The sequence below is a fragment of the Erpetoichthys calabaricus genome, chromosome 8 (assembly GCF_900747795.2).
Source record: "Erpetoichthys calabaricus chromosome 8, fErpCal1.3, whole genome shotgun sequence".
In the NCBI taxonomy this organism is placed as follows: Eukaryota; Metazoa; Chordata; class Cladistia; order Polypteriformes; family Polypteridae; genus Erpetoichthys; species Erpetoichthys calabaricus.
Genome location: NC_041401.2, coordinates 47708747 through 47723516, shown reverse-complemented (window position 1 = coordinate 47723516; position 14770 = coordinate 47708747). Strand labels below are relative to the sequence as shown.

General features: G+C 36.8%; 1 protein-coding gene across 1 annotated transcript in view; it reads left to right on the top strand.

The window, feature by feature from the left end:
• The window catches only part of lrp1bb (low density lipoprotein receptor-related protein 1Bb), a 2167948-nt gene that overhangs the window by 1726330 nt on the left and 426848 nt on the right, over positions 1 to 14770 (top strand). The window contains exon 42 of the mRNA XM_051931086.1: positions 14227 to 14416. Coding sequence (XP_051787046.1) covers positions 14227 to 14416 — 190 coding nt within the window. The remainder of the gene's footprint in view (positions 1 to 14226; positions 14417 to 14770) is intronic.

Below are 14770 nucleotides of genomic sequence, written 5' to 3'. Positions count from 1 at the left end.
TTTGGCAAAATGGAGTAGAAAAATACGTGAGGGTCAAAAAAACAAGCCAGAAACAGTAACCAAAACTAGAAGTCAGAACGTATTGCGAAAGTATTTTAGAAATAAACAAAACAAGCCGGCAGAGAGATGTGGAGATCTAAAATATGTAAGTCAGGAACTGTGAGCTGCAGATAAAACAATTATGACAAAATAACTTGTGATTTCCGTGTGACTTGACTCGCAGCAATCAGTGTGAGAGTAAAGAATATTGCCACGACCATCTAGAGAAAGTCAACATAAGGCAAGAAACAGCCACATTTTAGAATCAAAAAATTATTTTGTCAGAATTCCAGGCAGGGAAATCCCTGAATTACAGCATAGAAAGACTGCAGGATTGTTAGCTGAGCTGAGCTTTCCATGAACTCCTATAAATGAAATTTCAGTAGAATGGCTTTGTTGAGATAGACACACGCAACCATACACTCAGTCACTCCTGCTGTTTAGTACTACACACTGACATGACCTTTGTGACACACCTGTCTTTTGTCATAATTGCTGAGTCTACTTATGAGGATTTTTTCCATATAATCTAAAATGTTGGTGACAACCTTTGGGGTACAAACAGAACGATTTCTTGGTTTTGACACATTTTTCAAAAAACCGGTTGTATGCCTGTTATGAGCTTCGCAGTACGTTATCACAAAATGAGCTTCAAAAATGTCTGAAGAGGAAAGGACTATCTATCTTCAGCTTGTGTAACATAAAGGAAGCAAATAATCTTTATAAATGAAAGAATGAACACAGATGAATAGAAAAGGTCCCAAGGAAGTTGACTAAAAAAGCAATCCAGTAGAAAACCAGTCTCACTGCAAATTTCTGAAAGAATGGTCTAAAACAGAGTAAGAAGCTCACAAAATCCCTCAAAAGCACAGTAATAAACACAAAAATTTAGCAAAACCACCAAGCGCATTCAGTGAACGACAAGGGGCTACGTGTTTTCTGTCTTTATAGGGTTGAGGGCTGTCCCTTGACAGAGATGGACTGGTAGCCCAGCTTCCCAGGGAACATAAAAACAGAAATAAATAATAAACAAAGCTAATACAAAAACCATAGAGAAATGCAAATAATTAACATAAGTAACACTATTAACATAAACAAAAGAATCAAAAGAGATATCGAAAAGTACTTTGAAAAACAAAACCCCAGACTGGCTCAGATATAACAAATATACTTTTCTGGGGACACTTGCAAAATGGGATTGTTTCATTAATCCCTCATGTGACAGCTTAAAAGAGTCTGTACAAATATATACATCTTTTTTGTATAAAAGTGCTCTATAATGGTCTGTCAACCTAAACACTGAGTGGTTTTGATGGTTTCTGCCTTGCTTAAAGTGCTTCACGAATGAGCTGGCGGTTTAATAAATAGATGGATATATCACATATGGTACCAATGGATGTAAAATTGTGTTGAATCTGTATTCTGTGCTGTTGTTCACAGTTTCAGAGTTGAAGATGGAAGTTTGAATTTTGTAGAAAGGCTTGTGGGGTTCAGTACGGTGCAGTCTGAAGGACACTCAGAAAATGTGGTTACGAACTTGTACGGATCCAATTTGCTGTGTTGCATGTAAGGTTTTAATTATTGTTTCTCTGTGTAAATAAATTCACACCTGATAAATAATTCAGGGGTAGTCCAGGGTAGAGATAATATCAAAATAATTTTTTCACACACCCCTTTTATTGTAAGATAAAAGTTTTAAAATAGTAAATATTTTAACAGTGTCTGTGATGCCAAATCTTGCAAGAATTCACTTATGATTAAAGCTGAAACGAAAGAGCGTAACACAGTCCTACTCAAATGCTGTAAATCATCTAATGTAACCAAAGAACATGCTGTTACATGCAGGAGGGGGTTATTCTGAAAGAAAGACTTGTACAGTCAGAACTCCTACCTTGCTTTTGAGGAGACTTTTCTCCACATCTTAGGTGACTAGATGGCTCTCAAACAAAATTTCTTCAATTATTGATAAGTTAGCTGTCATCTCTAAGGGATAAAGTCAGGTGAAGAGCAGAATGACAATATTTATTGGCCACGTCTTGTCTCTTGACAAAAATCCATCTTCGTTAAGCACAGTAAAATGTGATAGATAGCAGTCAGCAGAGTAATGATCTGACCACTCCATCATCACCTCTGTAAATCATAAGCTGTTGCTTTCTGTTGTGTCGATGGTTAATCAGTTATACACTCCATTACTGATTTAATTCAGAATGTCACAGGCAGGTGAATTATATTTCCATTCATATATTTATATTGTGTAGTCCCCTTCAATGAAAGCAGGCAATCTCTGAATCATAATCTATTTTTTAAGAAGTGGAATGCATTTTAGTAGCCAAACTCTGAGAATTATGCTTGCAGATTTTTTATTAGGTGTGTCGACCTTCAATGTTCTGAACAATGTAGTCTGTTGTAATTCCTCTGTAATGCTATGTCTAAGATGATTTCACAATATGTTTGCCTTCGATTTCAAGCTAGTTTTTCTAATTTTGAAGTGATGCAAAACTTTCTGTTACAGATGCAGAATGGTTATTTTTAATAATTATTCAAATTGATATTAAAGACTTATAAGGTTAAATGGAAAATCAACATATCATTTCAGAAAACTTCCAAATAGAATGAAATAATTCATAGAGATTGACAGGTAGCTAACAATGGTGCTGAAGTAAGTCGAAAGATAGTATTTTGTCTCTTTCCTTTGTTTTTTTGTAAATTGTGTTAATTGGTATTCTTATGGAATGATTTGCACCTTTAACCAATATCTGTCTTGTTCCTTAAAATATGGGTTGTTCTAAGTGCAGGGCTTAAACACACTGGACCTTGAACTGATATCAAAAACATGTTGGAGCTGATTGAGCAGACAAATCATTAAGGGACAAGATAAGAATTGTCATTGTCAGATATTATACCTGGAAACCACAATCACTTAAAATAATATTTTACTTCTTTCCTTTTGTTTAAAGTTTAGATAGGATGCATCTGCATCTCCAAAATCATAAATAATATGATGACTGCCACATTATCAACTGGTTGCATCATTATAACATGAAAAGGTGAGAGTGAGGGATGAATGACCTTTTCTCTTCAAACTTACTGTAATCTTCTGAGATGAATGCTGTATTTAAAAGAGACAACAAATTTAATATAAAATATAACCAAACATTAATTACAGGGGACTCATACAGGAAATTGCCTGTTGATTCTGACAACAGCCACACATTTGGTACATGATGCTAAACAGATTCTCCAACAGAACTAAAAATTTACATCGACTGTGGCAGAGCACCCAGTAGTACATGAGAACATAAGAAAGAGGAAGCATGAGCATTATCCAGGTTCAGGAGATTCGCGTTTCAATCACTTTAAAATAAAACAGGTGATATTCAGTTATTAGAAAGCTGAAAAACTGACTCGTTTGATTTTGAATCCATTATACAGTTATATCTTAAAAGACAATTTGTAACTTTTTGAATAATGTTAATAACCATGTTAACAGGTAAATACCAACATTGCAGTGCATTACAATGCAATGCATCCAGGAAAGCAGACCACTTGAAATGTAAAGGAAAAATTGTGGTACCACCCTGGTAATCCCCTTTTAATTTGAGCAAAGAAGACAGCTGACAAATGGTTCAAACAAAAACAATGCGTGAGTCAATCCACAAGGGCAAGCGTTCTGGAGCTCTGTCCTTCATGAGTGTGCAGTTGGGTTTCTGGCACCACCTTCTGGGAACCGAACGGCTTTGCAAGGCAGAGACTGGGAGGGGCGGAGTTTCTCTCTGGGTGGCAGGGCAGTGTCAGGTGCCTTTCTTTTTTGCTGTGGAACAGGATGGAGAAAATAATGTTAGCATCAGTGCCCCCTCTCATTCCAGGAATGGAAGTGCTCACCGCACCAGAGCCAGGAAGGTGATAGCTAGACACACATTCGTAACCGCAGCTATTGGAAGCTAATATCTTAGCTTCTGAAAATAAAGTAAATAAATAAAATAAATCCAGAAATTCAAACTGGTGCGGTATGCACATACACAGGAGAAAACAATGATCTACCATAGCAGCATATACAGGTAATATACTTGACAAACTACTGTATTCCATTGGCCTTCATAGGCAGCTCAAACTATATTAATATTGGCAGTCCCTCGATGCTAAAAGAAAATAAAGTTTCTAATCCTGAAATAGTAAAGCTACAATGACTTTCCGCTGTTGAGAATGTTACGATTTTTCCCCATACAGACCACTTTTATTTTCACTTATGGACCACTTTGATTTAATAAAAAAGTGAGAGTAGACATAGCCTAGATTATTAGACTAAAGATTCATTGTCAATTTAAAGGGTGTAAACCACCAGGGGCATGCAATTTGTCAAACACCTGACACAACAGATGCAGAGCACAAGTCTAGCACATGACACACATTTATTAAGAGTGGGAAGCATTTTTTCCATGTTTCTCAAATCTCAGGCACAGTACAAGCAAGCACCAATACACCAAATACACAGTTGCCTTTTTCTTCTTGACTCTGAACTCTGTCACTCTCTCCCACCTCCACTCCTCCTTCAAACTTCGCTTGCTTCCTCCCGACTCTAGTTCCCCGGCTCCTTTTATAGAGCACCCGGAAGTGCCTCAGGTGTCCCGTGATCTCCTTCTAGGCGTACTCCTGGGTGTGGCAGCAGGAGGTCTCAGCTGTTCCCCATGCACCCCCTGGTGGTGGCCACAGGGCCCAGCAGAGATGAGCTTCCATGGTTCAAACCCATGGCACCATAACAAGCTGGGGGACTGCCCTCTGTTGTCCTGGGGGAGCTACTGCCCTGTACAAGCTCTCTGCCCTAGTCCTTCCATTACGGAGGTGTCCTGTCCAGGTAAGAGCTCCCACCATCTGTCACAAGGGATTACTGTAAAAATAAAAAGACCGCCAAAAAACAGATTTTTTTATGCAGTCTTTTTTTTATATTGTTACAAAGTTCCTGCACTACCTTAACTGCACAGGCATCTTATGCAGTATAAGATGGCCACCAGGATGTGATGGGTCAACTGAGTCACAAGTGCAGAGTGGAGTCTCATATTAAGAAACACGTGAAATGGCAGCGCCCATGAAAATAAATTTACTTTAATAATTTACTTTAATCAAAGCATTCTTTGGGTTTTTTGGACCTCAGGACAAATATTTTTCCAAAATGAAAATTCTTATGTACTTGATAGAATACAGAGTAGCTATTTAAGCACATTAAGCATTATACCACCAAAACACGTTTGTATGGCTGTTTAAGAAAAATCGTCCTGAACTGACTGAGGTTTTAACTTACTTGGAATGCAAGAGATAATACGGTAAATGAAGAGAGGTTAGCATTATCTCAGTGTAAGCATGGATTTTTTTTTTCTGGCAACTTGATGTGAACATGAAGCTTGGAAGGATATTTGTCTAAACCGATGGAAGGTGAAGGTTTAGATAGCAAAGCAACTGATGACTGAACATTCTGGAGATATGCAGCATGTACTTTCACCTTTGTGTATTTGAGAGAATTAGGCTGAAGTTTGGTGTCTATGATGGTAAATGTGAAGCTTTGTTGTTAGCTTTGGAAGACTTTTAATATCTGGTTAAATTTTTTTTCTAAGGTGACAATGGTTTAAAAAATCAAAGGGCAAACGTTAGTAGGCTGATGGTGTAATATTGGCCTATTTCATTAGTAAACGTAGAACTGGATAGCCTTTTTACGTGTAATATTTATATTTAAATGTAGGGTCTGTGACACAATAGTGTATTTTATGTAACAATTTTTTATTTTGCATCTTTTTTACATATTTCTCTAATATGAGAATGTGAGTGACTAATGACTTAGTATGCCATGCAGCTTAATAGACAGACAGATAGAAATTATTTTATTGATGTCTGTGATGGACAGCCATGGCCACTACCTGGCCGGGACACCAGCAGGGCGGAAGGACTAGGGGAAAGGGCATTGATGAGGTAATACCTCCCCTGGGACACTAGAGGGCAGCCCTCCTGGGCGGCTGTGGCACCACAGATTCCTGCAGGGCATGTCGGGAACTGGAGTTTGATGAAGCCCTGTTGGGTTCTATGGGGGACTCCGGGGGGAGAGCCAGAGTTCTGAGGACCTCCAGTGCACCTGGGAATGATTCCAGGTAATACTGATGAGCCACCTGGAACACTCCCAGGACCTGAATAAGAGGAGCCATCTCACTCCATTGGGGGCCAGAGTGGGGAGGGAGGAGACAAAGCCTGAGGAGGAGTCGAGGCAGATGGACTGGTGGCAAGGAAGGGAATGGAATGGAATGGACTGGACTGTATATTGTGGTGTTGGTAATGGGTGCATAAACTGTAAATAAACACGGGTGTTGAGTGAACCTGTGTCCGGGGGTTAGGATGGCAGTATGCCCCCTAGTGGCGTACAATCTCTGATGGGAAATTCACTTGCTGTACACGCAATACAGGATATAACAGGCATAGTGTGTTAAACAGGAACAATCAAAGTACATGTTACTACGTAGGCAGAAGAACCAGAATTCTACCAACAATATATCCATTGAACTTTTCAGCTGTAGTGTCTCTAAAAAAATATTCCAATTTTGTACTTTGTAAGGACAGGCACTATAACAGAAAGTTGTGAACAATTTGATGTCAATGGGCAAATAAGAACCTCAGTGTTGCCTCTTAGCATGTTAGTGGCTACAAGTGCTCAAAGACAATGGGCAGCATTAGCCATAGCGGCCTCTAATTTTGCCATCATCCACCTTTATGTTACAGTCTTTAGTAAGCTTAAGCTTTCTTCTGCAATACAGCAGCGCATTATATACATTATGTGCAAATTTAAAAGTTATAAATAATTGGAAACCAACAATTTATTAGTAGCTAAATGCAGGATCTGCAAATTTACAAGCCCTGAAACTGTGAGAGCACAATCGTTCTAGCTAAGCACCTTCACTTATAGCCCTTTTTGTTGCTTTAAACTGTTTTTTTCTAAAGACATTAACTTACAGTTTTAAAACTAAGTTTCACTGAAAAGCATAAATCAAAGTGAAACCAGTTAAATCTATGCAATGGCACAAAAAGAAATTGGCAAAAAATAAATGACAGTAAGGGTGCTCTTTGTTTTTTATTTGGTCTGATGTTCCCTAAAATTCAACCAGAAATATTCATTTTTGTTCATCAAGAATTTCTACTAACTATTCCATAGTACTAGGGTGTTGTACCGTGTTAGCCATTATGAATGTAGTGAAAAGTGAAGCAAAATGACACCTTTTATTAGTTAGCCAATAAAAGGTGTCATTTTGCTTGACTTTTCACTACTACTATTCCAAAACAGCATATTTCACCATTCATAAAAAATACATTTAAGAAACAAAGTAAAACATTTCACATGTAGACTCATTCTGGCAACTCCTTGCAAAGTTATAACACACTCACTGCAGCATAATTTACTAAAGTGGAGAGAAAGAAGGATATTTGAAATAAGGTCTTGTCTTAAAAGCTATGAGAAACTACAGTGTAATTGTGGTGTTAAATAATAAGATGGTCTATGAGGATGCCTCAAAGTGCTACTGAGTCAAGGTTAGCTAACTTTGCATCAGATTAGGAGTGGCGAGTTTGTCACCCTGTGAATGCTACTAATTCCTTATTTACTCATCTGTGACTCATTTTCACTTCTTTTTATAATACAGCAGTTTCTATTTATAAACAAGGAGCATTCTTGTGCTGTGTTGAGTCACTGTTTTAGCATTTCTTCAAATGTCACTACTTTTGAAAATGTTACATGCAAAACCCTGTTTCTACAGTTTCTATGCACTTAGATAAAGATGCATGAGCTGCAAGTGCTCTCTATCAGCTTTGTATCAAACCGTGTCAATCAAATAGTGTACTCCGAGCTTCCTATCAGAGCCTGTCGGATTTGTTTGTATCATACAAACTGATTGATGTCATTTTATATAAGGATGTTGTTTCAGAGAAGGGATTAGCTGTATTCTGATTTTCTTCTTTTGAATGCTTGCTCAAAAAATTATCTTTAAGTATTTTAACAAATGTTATTTTATTGGCCTTCAGTTCACAGAGATCACACACAATGTCTTCAGGAATAAGAATTATTTAATGCTTTTAATTGACTCCTTGACTTCTTTTCCAAATCCACTTTTTCCATTGTGACTTGGCGAGAGGTTAGAGTCTGTCTCTGTTGCTTTAAGTGTAAGACAGAAAAAGACAGAAATGATTGTCTGATGCCAATTTAAGTAGCTAATCATCCTAACACATATGAAATTCAGGGGATATAAGTGCATTTAGGACAAAAGACAGGAAGAACTTATTTACTGGAAGTGGTGTTGTACTCCAACCCATAAGCAGAAACCTTGACAACTTTTAAGAAGTATCTGGGTGAGTTACTGGGAAAAAAGGTTGATGGACTGAAGGGTCTCCTCTCATTTGTCAAATGTCTTATGTTCAGACGCACAACTTTAAGGTTGCAAATAACCTCGAGAACCCTGATATAAACAAGATATAGAGGAAAGGTGCAAATTCCAAACAGACAATGACCAGGCCTACATTTGAACTCAGACACCTTATGTTTCGAGGCAGTAATACTAACTACTGCATTGTAATATGACTGAGTGATACAGTTAAGCAATTCTGTAGTTCTTCTAATTACATTATTGGAGACTCTCAATCTCTCAGCAGAAAAATCAATAATTTGTTTATTTGAAGGTTGTAACTATATTCAATAAATAACAAGGGAACCAACTGTAGGACATGCCTGTCCACCCTAATGAAACCTGTTACCTTATGACACTGATTGTCAATGTGACTTTAATACAATTAACTGAATATGCTAATTATATACAATGACACTGTAAAGTAGTAAAAAGGCAGTCTGTATTTCTTTCTGTGTATATTTACTTCTGTCTTATGTCAGTTTTTACAGCTAATAGAGCATATTTGCCATATTCATTGTGGTTTATTTAGCACTTTTAAAGTGTAACTTTACATTGTTCCAGTGATCCAGGGATGATGACCACTGTGGTCAAATAGTCTGATTGGAACATGACTAACTGATGCATTGGATGTAGTCATGTAGCCTCACAGAACTTGTTCGAACTCAAAACAGTGTTTGATCTATTCACTTTTCTGATATAACAGAATTGGCAGACTTTTTGTCCATAATTTTTAATCCCTTACTCCATTTGTGCTTGCTCTCTAGCAGCTAGTTTATTTTTGGTTAGGTGCTTACAGTACATCTGTCCATGCTGGACAAATGAGCAAAACAAATACCTTGCAGATTTGACCTTAAGAACTTCATAAGTAGCTCGGTTTCGCAGGCACGTGTTGGGTTCTATGACAAATTTTACATCACTTGATTTTTTTTCTGTTTTTTGTCTGTCTGTCACTGTTAAAGTGATTCATATTCATGTAATGAAAATTCCAGTGTTTTGTTTTATTTTTGTCTTTTATGCTTGCATTTCATAACATCTGTAAAATATATAACATGTGGTGCAAGTGTTTATATATATATATATATATATATATATATATATATATATATATATATATATATATATATATATATATATATATATATATACTGTATATATATATATATATATATATATATATATATATATATATATATATATATATATATATATATATATATATACTGTATATATATATATATATATATATATATATATATATATATATATATATATATATATATCCATCCATCCATTTTCCAACCCGCTGAATCCAAACACAGGGTCACGGGGTTCTGCTGGAGCCAATCCCAGCCAACACAGGGCACAAGGCAGGAACCAATCCCGGGCAGGGTGCCAACCCACCGCAGTATATATATATATATATATATATATATATATATATATATATATATATATATATATATAAAATCCTAAGGCTAAAAGTGCAACAGTGATGTTTTTATGTCACGTTTTTTGTCACGCTTTAAATCAGGCTTATTTTAAAACCTACATATATATGTTTGGTATCACTCTTTTCAGAATTAATCGAACTTTAATGTGTTAGATGTTGTTAGATTTTCAGATTCTTATTCCGGTTTTAAATTATAAACTAAAAAATATGAAGAACTCGCATATCGCCAGACGGGACTTTGTGCCAAAAGATTTAACCATGCGGCGGCACGGTGGCGCAGTGGGTAGCGCTGCTGCCTCGCAGTTGGGAGACCTGGGGACCCGGGTTCGCTTCCCTCCCTGCGTGGAGTTTGCATGTTCTCCCCGTGTCTGCGCGGGTTTCCTCCGGGCGCTCCGGTTTCCTCCCACAGTCCAAAGACATGCAGGTTAGGTGGATTGGCGTTTCTAAATTGGCCCTAGTGTGTGCTTGGTGTGTGGGTGTGTTTGTGTGTGTCCTGTGGTGGGTTGGCACCCTGCCCAGGATTGGTTCCCTGCCTTGTGCCCTGTGTTGGCTGGGATTGGCTCCAGCAGACCCCCGTGACCCTGTGTTCGGATTCAGCGGGTTGGAAAATGGATGGATGGATGGATTTAACCATGCTCAGGGCCAGAAATAAAACACAAAGAGTAGGACAGCTGCTGTACAGGCTTTTAAATGTTCGATGCGGCGTGCGAAATGCAGATCACACAGCACGGCAGCAGCAGAAGCAGCAAGCCAGCAGCTGATCGAGCAAAGAGGAGGTAAAAAAACCCCATTTGTTTCCCATTGCATCACCGTTTAAGAGGGGGTTTCAGAGGAGCAACCGCATCTCCTTGGGGTGCCTTCAGCCCCTCTCTTCACAACACGAATAGCAGAGATGCGAAGTGGCTGGTGAGCGAATTGAGCAGGGGGAAACCCCCTAGTATACATATAAATATAAAGTGAAGTCCAGGGGAGCATACAGCCACCCTAACCCAATACAGACAGCAAGTTTAACACAAATCCCACAGGTTTATTTAAAAGTGGGGAGCTCTGCATCCCATTGTTTCCTATTTTGCTTTTACTGGTGTCCCTTAAACTGGATAAATGAGCCAGAAATTGGGTGATTTTTTTTTTATTTAAGTGAATAGAAATTATAGGCTTTTGAAGTATTTGAATGTTATCATTTCTGTTTTGGCCTTTTAAAACTTAATTTGGTTACTTATTTTTATTTTTTTTTTTTTGCATTTTAGTTTGGCTGATAATATGTTTTGGCCTGTCTAGCCCAGGAAATTAAAAGCAAACAGAATAAAACAGTGGGGACAGCATTTGTGGCAATTTAGATGGCTACATGATATTGATTTATATCTTTTATAAACAGCAATATCTGTTACAAACAATATATTCAACAATGTGGTTTCATTTAAGTTGCTCAATGTCATTTAAAGGATAAACTGAAGACTGAGCATAGCAACAGTCTTGAAGTATTGAAACTAATGCAGGATTTACAGATGTTTACAGGTTACAGAATCAAAGCCTAAATGTCTCATCCACATTTTCTCTCCCAGGCAAAAGTAATTCTTTATATGTCTGCCTGGATCACAGTAACAAATAGCCTTCCTTGCAGTTAACTTCAGTACTGTGTGATCCACCCACTCTGGTTTTTGTGAATGCTATACAGAGTCTTAATTTTCAAATTACACATGTCTAAAAGGCATTGGGTCCTAAATAAATTTCAGCATAAGTTTTAAAAGGCTGTACTGACCAATTACTGGTGTTTTCTGTGACATTTTTATTATTTCACTGAGACATCTTTGGTCTCCACCTATTTTAACAAAATAAATAATTAGCCATACACCAAAGAAAACAAGAGCGCACTGTCTCAATGAGTACAGTGGCTCCCACCCCCATTATGATGAAAAGCTTTGAGAGAGACTACTGCTGAGACATCTAAATGAAATATTTCAGACAGTATGGGAATTTCTAGTTTGTGTATGTTCACAACTGGCCCACTGACAGGCAATATCCTTTATATTTCATACCATTCTGGAACCCCAGGATAATAAAAAGTGCTACACCAGAGTACTGTTTATAGACTATAGCTCACTTTTCAACTCTATTTTACCCTATTTTCCAAGGTGAATGTTCCTAAACTTTGAACTTAATCCCACCCTCTGCAGCTGCTTTTTGCACCTTCTAACTGGCAGAATCATGCCTGCGTGGATTGGCAGTATCACTTTCTCAACACAGGCAACCAGCAAGGTAGTATGGTGAGCTGATTACTGTACACCTTGTTCACCTATGGTTGTGTGACAGCACCAAATCACTCAGAAACCACGGGCCATAAGGCTAGTTTAGTATTAGACATGCGAGCACAAATTTCACTATCTTCTTGACTAGTTACTAATTACTTCTTGCTCTAATTCTCAATCTCTTTGCATTTTTATGATTATAGTTGGACTGGATAAAGAAGTGTGTAATTTATTTAATTGTTCTTTGAATCGTAATGTCTGCAATAGCTGTGTTAAGACAGAAATGCTTCTAGTGCCTTTTAGTGGGCATTAATATAAATTCACTCAAAGCAGGAGACTTTAGTATTATCTGTTGATGTGACATTGTGCCTTTTTCAAATGGGAAGGTTTTACACGAAGACGTGAAGAATGTTCAGAATCTAAAGGAAATGGCATTTCAGGAATGAAGATTAACTGTCTGCAACAAAGACACTGCATACCACACAACACTATAATTTCCACTGTTTTTAAATCATAATTTTATGGTCCAAGTTTTAACAAAGATAAAAATTCAGGATATTTATTAATGCTCACTATGGCCATGATTCACTTTTGCTGATGGCAGCAATGTATTGTTGTAAATCATTGTAGACAGCTATTTCTCATAAGAGGCTTTTTATTGTAATTTTATAAACTCACTGTATGCTAATAGATTTCATTTTTAGGTTCTAATTTGTGAAAATAAAAAAATAAAAAAGCTGTGATTTGTTTTGTTAATGTCAACAATTCTTTTGTGTTGCTTTATTAATTCAACAGCATGCGATCATCCAGCCATCCACTCATTTTCACTGCTAGTAAATACAATTTAGTGTCATGGAGAATTGGAGCCTGTCCCAGCAGCATTAGGCACTAGGTAGTATTCAACCCTGCATATAGGGCCAGTTCATCACAGGGCCTGTCTCAAAAACATTCACATTAGGTCTATTTAAAGTAATTTGTTAAGTTTATATGCCTTAACATTAGAAGAACTTAACAAAATATATATTTTTCATACCTCTGTAACTAAACTGACAACATACATTGTGTTTCTAATCACAGTTTATTGAAAGTAAAAAGGAGGAGAAGGAAATAGCAGGCAGTGTTACCATGTTATGGCTTATAGATCCTGAAAGCATTCATCATTATAGTGCCAGCTATGTGGAGATCATGCAAGTTTCTCTCCAGGGTCCCCAGTTTACCACCACAGTCCCAAGACATGCAATTAGGGTTCTTGACAAATCACAGATCTCCTGCTGTGAGTGCCACCATAAATTAGAAGACAATCCACGGTTGGTTCCTGGTTTGTGCCTCTTTCTGCTGGGATAGATTTCTGGTAATACTGTACTCAGAAGGTCAGAAAAGAAAATGATGGATGATTGTTGAATATGACTAGTCCTGTGTCATAGCAAATTGCAGTACCTAACTAATACTATGAAATGATGTGCCGGGAATGCGTTGTGCTAAATTGTCAGTGTTTCATCACACTTTTAAACTTGCATTTATCGAAGAAAACGAAAGTGTGAAAATGCTGAAAAATCTAAATTAGCTAAAAATTGTGTTCATCTATTTATTGAATTTTCCAATTAGTAAAGTTTAAAATAAGTGTTGCTAATGTCAAAAATATGTTTTTAATTATTGCAGACAGTTCAAGGAATGACTATTTCATAGTTCTCATCAGATACTGTACAGTTCCTATTTGAATTTGGGCTAAGTGCCTCATGGTGACCTTTACATGTGTATTGGGAGGCTCTAGTATAGTTTATTTATGTATTTACTGTATTTGGTTTACACCTCATCTTTCCCACTTGCACTAAGTGTTTAATATGGAAATAACCTATTTTCATGGCTGTCAATAGCAAGATTATAAAATCTGACATATACGTGTACAACATTTTTAAGTGGCACTTTATTATTTAATGCATGCATGTTATTGTATTTTAATGACTTGCTTATTTACTATCCACCTGTGTAAAGACCATTAAGATATTTAAAAAGTTTCTAATTTTTATAAATGTATAACTATATGTTTTTTTGTTTCTGTTAGATGTGGGATCTGTAGAAGGGTTAGCCTACCACAGAGCATGGGATACCATCTACTGGACCAGTTCTACAACATCAACGATATCACGGCACACTATAAACCAGTCCAGGCGTGGAGCATTTAAGAAGGAAGCAGTCATTACAATGTCAGAAGAAGACCACCCTCATGTTGTTGCTCTGGATGAATGTCAGAAGTAAGTATAAATGAGTCCTGAAAATAAAAACTCAAAGCATTTATTTATTCAGAAGTGGTAGTTTTACCCAAAAGTCTTACCAGGAAAACCAATGATAGATTTTGTTGTGTCTTAAAGTGTACCTATAAAAATAACTGAAGAATTTCCTAATGAAATAAATAAATTATATTAACTAATTCAGTCTCTGACAAGAAAGCACTTGTTCCCCTTATTATATCTTCATTTACTAATACCAGTACTGAAAATAGTCACTTTAATTTAAAATTGTCTACAAATATTAAAAAGTCAGAAAGAAAATAATTTAATAATGTTATATTTGAATTTCCTAAGAATCAATTCCTTTCTTAATGTTGT